The 9,252-nt window shown below is 36.5% G+C and overlaps 1 protein-coding gene across 1 annotated transcript in view; it reads right to left on the bottom strand.

Annotated features, from left to right (window-relative positions):
• Window positions 1–2,707: 2,707 nt before the first annotated feature.
• LOC129222977 (neurexin-1-like) overlaps window positions 2,708–9,252 on the bottom strand; it is a 251,493-nt gene continuing 244,948 nt past the window's right edge. The window contains exon 20 of the mRNA XM_054857539.1: window positions 2,708–5,163. Within this exon, the coding sequence (XP_054713514.1) occupies window positions 4,547–5,163 (617 nt within the window). The 3' untranslated portion in view covers window positions 2,708–4,546. The remainder of the gene's footprint in view (window positions 5,164–9,252) is intronic.

Below are 9,252 nucleotides of genomic sequence, written 5' to 3'. Positions count from 1 at the left end.
TCATTAAGATATAAAAATTTCTTTCAAAACAGCGAGTTTTTTTTTTTTTTTTTTTTTTGAAGGTTTTTGGCTCATAACATACAAAGCTTTCATCAAAGCTTACCAAACTTTCAGAAAATTTGACAGCATACGAAAAAAAGGTAATACTAAAATTTGAAATTAAAATGCTGAAAATTTAATAAAATATAGACAATTAAAGCAATTAATTTTCCACTGCGCTTGCGCGAAAGATAGCAATTTATAAGTTTCATAATCTAAAACCCAACCAGATTCCCCAACTCATGATAAAATTCCAGTCGAATATCTTAAAAATTCAGAAAGTGATCAGCGATCTAATGGGCCGAGTTTGAAAAACTCTTGGATAAGGCGACGAATCATGAGGGGTTGTCGCAAATGAGTCGCACTGAACGATTCTAAAGCAAATGCTGCCAACTTGCGGCTTCGTCGTCTATCCAAGAATTATGGAAATTCGGCTCATTAGATCACTGATAACTTTCTGAGTTTTTTTTTTTTTTTTTTGTGAGTTGAAGAGTTTAGTTCGGCTTTAGATTATGAAAGTTATAAATTGCTATCTTTTGCGCATGCGCAGTGAAATATTAATTGCTTTAATTGTCCATATTTTATTAAATTTTCAGCATTTTAATTTAAAATTTTAGTATCATATTTCTCTTGCATGATGTCAAGTTTTCTGAAAGTTTGGTAAGCTTTGATGGAAAACTTTGCGTGTTATGAGCCAAAAACCTTCAAATAAAATTCGTTGTTTTGAAAGAAATTCTTATATCTTAATGAATATTAGCGATACGTTTTTGAAAGTATGTAAAATAATTGTACATAGTAATCTAACTAATTTCCGAAATTTACAACTTATTCTCAGCTATTTACGCTGACTGATGATCAAAAAACATTTTCGTTTTCCTCAATTTGTTACTTATCTCCGAAACGCGAGGGTGATGTAACTTTTATTTCAAAATGATATCTAGAGCATGCCTTTTATGTGACGAAAGTTTCAAAGCAATTGGTGTCCTATTTCTTGAGAAATCCTTAAATATGTGAAGGTATGAAAGTGTCCGAATACTTTTGGTCATATAATGTATGCTGAACTGCGGATTTACCATTTAAGAAAATAAAAATATAGTATATTTTTCTGAAGTATGAATTGGTATTCTCATTCGAGGTTTCAGTTTTCATTCGTTCTGCAACTGACAAAATGCGTTTCACTTGAAAGCAATTTGAAAACCATGACTAAAATATAAAATCCAGAATATTACGCTTTAGGAAAAAAAAAGGAAAAGGAAAAAGTGTATTACTGATTGCGAAAACGGCTGCAATAGCCTGAATGCGACATTGGAGCACTTCTGTAAGCTTAAGAAATTCGCTCAAAACCTTTAACTTCATCAACTTCTGAAGTAGATTTTGCTTTTCTTATGCTTGGTTTTTGCTCAAGAGCTGCAAATTTCGAACCAAAACGATGTCTGTTGGATATGTCTTCCTGTATCCAATTTAACTTCATTGAAAATACACTTGTGGCTTAATTAACATTTGTCATTGTACCAATGCATTTGATAAGAAAAATATTGTGCGTTTTTATATTAATGGGGATTTTTTGCTAAATGTCCACAGTTATTTGATCTCAGTAAAACCAATTGCACTGGAACCACAGCACGTATTTTCACCAAGCGCATTATTTTATTGAGCAAAAATAATTTCTCGTTGTTTGCTATCAACCTTTTCAGGGCACACCTTTTCGCACCAAATGATAATTGCAAATTTGGATCTGACTTGAGATCAAGTGTACTGCTCCACAATAGGATGGTTCAAAAATACATGTAAAAAAAGTTTCTCCTAGGTAACAGGATAAATATTTTTAGACTTGTGGATAGTAATGTACTGGAAGAATTTTAGCTCCCTATTTCAACTGAAAGAAGGTGCTTAACCCCCTCCCTCAAACTTCATAAGAACGAAGAGGGGTGTTAAAAAAATACATTGAACTGAAAAAACAATGCTACATATTATAATATTCATATCAATATGGATATACATTGCAATAAAACAATTATGAACGAGAAAACAGCAAGGGAAATTGAATGTTTCTAAATTTGTGGCATTTTCTATGCTACGGCTAATGTTTAATTAAGGGGGTCATTGAGCACCCTCTTAAAATTTGAGTGAGAAGGTAAAATTACAGCATAGTACTATTAGATAGTTAAAAAAAATAATAAAAAAAAGAAATAGGGACCGTCCTGGACTCAGCTGAAAAAAATATTTTTTTGAACCACCCTACTCTACAATTGATGTTGCCGGAATTCGGAAATTGATTCAAGTAACAAAAGCAGTCCTTCTTAAGAAGTACAACGTTTTCTATATGATATTAAATTTAAATTTTTAGAGGAATAAAGTCAATCTCACGGGGTCCCGGGATCCCACGGGATTGGCTCCTTACAATCCCGAAATCCCGCGGGCCTGAATTCGGCGCGGGATTGGAAACACTAGTCTTTAAGCTAAGTAAATGTTGTTGATACTCGCCCAGTTCAGTCCTGTTAGCTTCCACGTTTAACATTGTTTTCAAAACACCGAAATCAATTTTATTTTACTATAGGTATTCTGCAGTTTCAGCAAAAAGGGGCGGGGTGAGAGGAGAAGGATATAAAATGGAGACAGTAAAAAAAAAAAAAAAAACAGCAAAACCAAATTTACAATATTTATTTTGTGAAACACTTTCTGGCAACAGACTGTCATTGAAATGGCAGTTAACAGAACTTGCTCAATGACACACATTTGTCTAGAACATTGACTCTCATGTACTTCAGATGCTCAAGTTTTTTTTCACGTATGTTTCTTTTTTAACGTCTTTACAAATATACATGAAATAACTAAAAGTTATCCATAGTTCTCTTTTCCTGACCGATATTTATCAATGACGTCTGATAAAAGCCACTTTCATATGGTCATATGGCGCATTCTATATTTATTGATGCACTTTAATTTGGAATCATGTTTCTCGGGAATGTATGATTTGTACAATGCTGTACATAACAGCTCATTTAAGCAGAGGTACACAGAATTTTTGAAATTAGACCGAGTCAAGTTTGATGTACTTGTTTCGTCGCAGTGTAATCATTATGGCTTCCATACGAATCAAGACAAACTTCCTTATGAAGGAGAAATTCAAAAAAAAAAAAAGTTTTTATTTAAAAATTTTTTTTGTAAATATCTTTCTCGTTATTGTTTGGCCATTTGTTAAAATAGGGTTGAGGAAAGCCGGTTTGTGTTGCAATTGGCGTACTGTAATAGTTATTGCCTTTTGCAATATAAGAGTTTCTTCCCTTTCTCTCCAAACAAAAGTTAGTGAGTTTGACCAAGGTAACACGTCTTGATCCATATCACAATAACAAAAATTTGATTCTTTACACCCTTCTCTTGTAAACCTATCAAAGCTACTGATTGTAAACATGTTCGATGACAAAATACTTTCCGTTTCTGATCACTTTAATTTTCTGCTTTCCAATCATTCTTTCATCCAAAAAAGTCTTGAAAGTTTACAACACTGATCATTATAGATGAATCAGATATTGGTTAGGTTTACAAGCCATTGCTCAATCATTAAAATAACATCAAATAAGTGATCGCCAAACTTTGTCAAAACTAATATCTACGATATATCACCACCATCAATTCGGAGAAAAACGTTTTACCTTCTTTTCATTGAATAATATCGATTGAAGAATCTTTTATATTTCCTAAGATGTCACTGGGGGATTGTTTACGTTACCGTGAAAGCTTGAAAGGCCAAAATGGGAGAATGTTGACTATCACCAATTATTCACCGGAAACATTCGGTGGTTCACCGATGTCTTTAGCATGTGCATGTGGATATTCACCGCGTTATGTCAATATTTACCAGATTTTGGACTTTCACGGTTACATGTATATTAGGGATCTTTTAAACAGAGAGAGAGATTAGACACTAACGCACAGCTCACACAGAGTTAATATGGTGTACCGTATACCCGTCGTGTCATGTCCTTCATACTGTAGTGCTCTGTAGGTAGCAATGTATATTCTGTGGATAAAATGCCCTCAAAGCTTTGAAGGAGTTGAATATGAGTGCATGGCGAATGATCAAATTTAGGCACAAGATAGTTGCCAATGACCAATCTCTCTGTCGAAAGGATCTGTAATATACGCGGTGGGATGCATTGTTACGTATAAAAAAATCCAGAAAGAGTCCATTTGAGTTGTGAGCGAACAGGTCTGTCGCCAACAAATTACCTGATGATTTGCGAATAGGTCTTGACTTTGAGCAGGTCAATACACGAAGACGGAATTAGGAGGTTTTAGGATTTCAAACAACCTTCCCTCTCTGACACATCGTGCAGATTCACTTAATGCATAAAATAAGAAAATGGTTCTGTTTTTGCAACACAATTGGACAACATGGCTTTTTGAGAAGTCAAGACGTAATAAGTTTTGTAGAAATTTTTTATTAGGGGATGAAGGGGGAGGCGATGGATTTCCATCGGAAGTAATGCCTCGCCAATGTTGTTGGTTACACATACCATTCCTTCAAATCTTTGCCACCTTTCTTTTTTTTCGGAGTTTTCTCGGGGTGCCCTTTCCCCAATCCATTCATATGGGGAGGCATTGGGCCGTTTAAAAACGCTGGGCTTGCCGCTATCGCCCCGAACTGATAATTCTTGCTCTCGTCTACTTTGTACGAGCCTTCGGTCCTATTTCTCAACTTGTACACTATGAGCGCAATGAGCACGATCGCTATCAGGACCCCGGCGATCACACCAATCACCAGGGCCGTATTGTCTGCAGAACTGCGACTGCGCTGGGTCGGACGCTGGTAGTCTTTCCCGCTGTTGGTGCCCAGCCCTGGTATGGGGACCTCGTAGACAACGGCGGGCACGCGGGTCGTCTTGGGGAGAGGCGGAGAAACCACCAGGACGGGTGGGACGGGGGAGGAGGCGGGGGGCACGCGGCCGGAATGGGCGGGAACGGTGAGCAAGATGTCCTCCGGCCGGGCGACCTCTCCTTCTGAGATTCCAGAGCCGATGTCGATGCAGTCGTCGTCGTCATCTTCACAGGTGTCCTCACGGCGGGGTTCACTGAAGTCCTCTGGGGTCGGAGACACAAATTCAGGCGTGATGAGCTCTTCATCTATTTGGGAAGTGGAAATCATTTTAGTATTTTAGGACGGATCGTACGTAAAGTAAACAAAGAAAGGTATCGTATGGTTCTAATAACAAGCAGTTCTGAAACAGCATGTGGAGAAGGCGAAGGGGCCATATAAACAACCTTTACTCAGCTAGGGTAGTACTGTCTACCTCTGGCAAGTTGAGCTCCGCTCCCTGATCAATTCGACGATTCCATTAGTTGAAATTGGGGTGAGAAAAAACGACTTAAGAACTTGCGGATTTAGTTGGCAATGTATTACCCATTTAGCGAACACTATTACTATTCAGGTAAGAAGTAGCAAGCGGTACAGAATTTTTTCGCCAATAAAAGGGTTGCAATGGTAGCCCAACTCTGCGCCTAAAAATTCCTCTTCTTACTGATTGCTCTTCCTTGAAAGAAATGGACTTGTTCAAGGTCACAGCTCAACTTGTCGGAGGTGAACAGTAATAGTTTTGGAACTTGCAACTGCGTCGGCCATGTTTTTTTTCCTCAATCAGACGCATATAAAATTTCGTTCCTCAAAAGTTCTGGATTACCATTCGACTGTTTGTATCCTCTCCCACTTCAATGCCTGGAAGATCTTGTTTCGAAACAACTAGAGCGTGTAAAACAAGACAAATGGAGGCCGTTTTGAAGTGGTAGCTAATCAACAGTATTAACAATTTTTCTTAAGCTCTTGCAAAGTAAAGGTTTTTTATCTGCTGAAGGCCCCTGCTGTTTTCCCGCCGCTGCTGGCAGCGGCAAAACTGCAATTTTTACCTTCTGACGTCTGACAATTGACGAGTTCATTTTTGCCCATGGAGAAAAAAGAGGGACCAATTTAATGGCACAAGTCTAATAATCGTTGTTGGCGAAGCTATCCGCCTTCTCATCCTGTAAGCGACTGAAAACAAAAGACTGCGTTCTACATTTAGTAGTCCAGTTCACTTTACTGTTCTACATGTAACTAGTAAAGTGAACTGAAAGTCTACTGTGCAAGAGAGTAGCATAGTGGTACGTTGACGCTTAGCGACGTATTCAATTTCCACCTTGATAAGAACAGAAATTATCGTTTACGCCACAGCAGTGTTTGCTCCATCTGCTCTAACTTCACATTTTAATGGAATTTTTAGCGCTTTTTACTGACTCGATATATTTATTTGGCGGAGGCTTTACACCTTAATGGCTTTAACTTTTTAGTTGGCGGAATTTTTATATTTTTATAAATTTTTTAACGCAATTTAATGGGTTGTTTTAATTACTTGATGGTTATTTTATATTTTCATGGAGCTAATACTGATACAGTGACCTCTCACTTATACACGACCAAAGGGGATAGCGAAATTTTCGCGCTCAAGTGAGATTCGCGCATAAATGAAACACCCCAAAAATAAGCTTAAATGCAGTAAGTTATCAACAGTTATAGTAATACTAATAGTATACTACTGATATTAATGAATAAATACACACATAATTTCCATTTATGCATTGTAATTTAATAAAAATGTAAAATTTAAAGTTGTACGTTTTGTCATTTTTTATACACTGTATAGTATGTAAGCGAATTCCACAAAACCTAAAAACTGTCACGTGATCAGTGTCATAGTCTGTGAGGAAGCAAAAGATCCTCGATAGGCTATGTCAATGCTTTCCGCTTGACCACGACTTTTAGGAACGTCAACCTTTTCGCATGTAACCCGTTCTCCCCTCTCGATGTCAATCACTAGACTAACTGCACCCCTAATTGCACACTTGCGTGAAAAAAATGCGTTCTTGGAAACATTTTGAACATTGGAATAAAGGTGTGTAAAAGCATTCCAAGAGACATCAAGAAGGGTACAAATTTTCCGACAAGCAAAGCGTAGATAGACGATTTAACTAAAACTTGAAAAATTTTTATTGCGCATAAGTGAAAGGTGCACTTTAGGTTTCGCGTATAAATGAACAAGAGAACATTGTTTTCCTATATCGCTGGCCGGGAACGTGAGAAAAACGCGCATAAGTGAAAAACGCGTATAACAGAGGTCGCGTATAAGCGAGAGATCACTGTACTTAATGATTTGATTTATTTATTTGGCAATTATTTGACATTTTATTGGAACTTCTAATCGAGTTTAACGAACTGTTTTATTTAAAGATTTTGTGGATCGTTAAATAAAACACATCATCTTAATGCATCAATATTTGAGTTGGCGGATTTTTTTTTTATATTTTTATAAATTTTTTAATGTAATTTAATGAGCTGTTTTAATTACTTGGTGGTCATTTTATATTTTAATGGAGCTGTTACTGATACTTAATGACTTGGCTTATTTATTCGGCAATAATTTGTCATTTTATTGGAATTTCTAATTGAAGTTAACGAACTGTTTTATTTGAGAGTCCACTAAAATGATAAATCAACGATAAATAATTTCTTTGTTACATTGTAATGAAATAAATTGTTTCCTACAACATCTAGTATGTCAACTTGATGCTTAGGTACCTGTGTAGCTGCTTCCGTAGAAAAGCACCTCCGTGTGTTTTAATGTTATGGCGTTCTATTCCAGGGGATCTCGGGGAGGGCCGGTGGGAGTGGGAAAGGTACGTTCTTTCTTGAAGCGCTTGATTAGTGATCTGAGCCTAACTTTGAAATTAAGTTGTGCGCTTAGTATTTAACAAAGATATATATTGTAGATATTTATTTTGTTCAGAATTTTAATATTTACAAGTAATACGCTTATGTGTATCGCCGTTGGAAGCGTTATGTCACTACTTTGGCCGTAACGACTAAAGTTCAGTTTGAAGAAGGGGGAAAACTTAGTATGGTCATTCTAGACCCATACGGCACAGATTAAAGCAATTTCCAGCTTTCCACCATTTACTTCCGTATTCGACCTTTTTTCACTCCCTAACCGCTGGCCCATTTGAGAAAACAGGGAGGCAAATATTGTCCGTTTTCTACGAGAAGGCACTTGACTCCTCCCTCGTCACGTGGTATCCGATGATTCTATTTCGCTGTTTTCGGCAGAAGGTTTATTCGGATCACAGCATTTTGTTGTAAAGGCAGAGGTTTTTAAAATGCAAGAATAACTAAAATGTCAACAGACAAGTGAAGCAAGTGATGCAAAGGACACTAAGACTTTTTTGCACATTAAAATGCACGCCCAATTTAAGGATGTCTGGTTTTGTTTCCTTTAGAAGCGCATGGTTTGCTTACCGATCTCCCAGGCGTAAAATGGAATTCTGCGTTCGAGGCGACGTGGCGAAATGCCTTCTCGTGAAAAACGGAAAATACTAGGGTTAGCTTACAATTTCAGAATGTCGCAAACTAGGAAATCCGTGGTTTCTAATAGCGAGAAATCCACCAAATCGTCAATATATCCCTTCTCTAGGGCAGGGCCATATTCAAGAGATAGTTTTTAAAAGTTCAAAACCCATACGAAAATTTTCAAAATGATCCCAAAAAATATTTTCCATCATATATTTTTTGCTGAAAACATTATTATTACTATTTTTTTATTTATTAACTTTTTTTCCTAATTTTATTTGAAAAATCAAATTTTCATTATTGAAAAATTGTGCAAACTCAGTGCTGTATCTACAATATTTATTTTATGTTTTGCTGTTATTGCGCGCATCATGTCTTACAAAACAGTACAGCATTTTCCTTTAGATTTTGAAAACCTGACGCTATCAAAAACATCGAAATTCTTTAAATTTAAAAGCAAGAACTTGTTGACAAAGTTTTTGACATATTTTTATCATTTTCTGAAAATCTGAATTCAGAAGTGTTACTTCTGAATTTATATAATTTTGAATTCAGCTGAATGCGCTTGCATAAGTACAAGCATAAGTAAGTAATGACGTAGAAGAAAGTAATGAGCAAACACGGCGGCAAATATTGTCGTTATCGACATATTCAAATTCCACCTTGATAAGAACAGAAATTATCGTTTACGCCATAGCAATGTTTGCTCTATATGCTCTAACTTCACATGAGTGCACGCATTAGTAAGTAATGACATGCATGAGTGACTTGCATGAGTAAGTAATTCTTCCGAAAAAACATCAGTTATTTAAAACAGGTACAAGGAAATTACGTAGTGCACA

Source organism: Uloborus diversus, chromosome 5 (assembly GCF_026930045.1).
Source record: "Uloborus diversus isolate 005 chromosome 5, Udiv.v.3.1, whole genome shotgun sequence".
Classification (NCBI taxonomy): domain Eukaryota; kingdom Metazoa; phylum Arthropoda; class Arachnida; order Araneae; family Uloboridae; genus Uloborus; species Uloborus diversus.
This window is presented reverse-complemented; position numbering and strand designations above follow the sequence as displayed.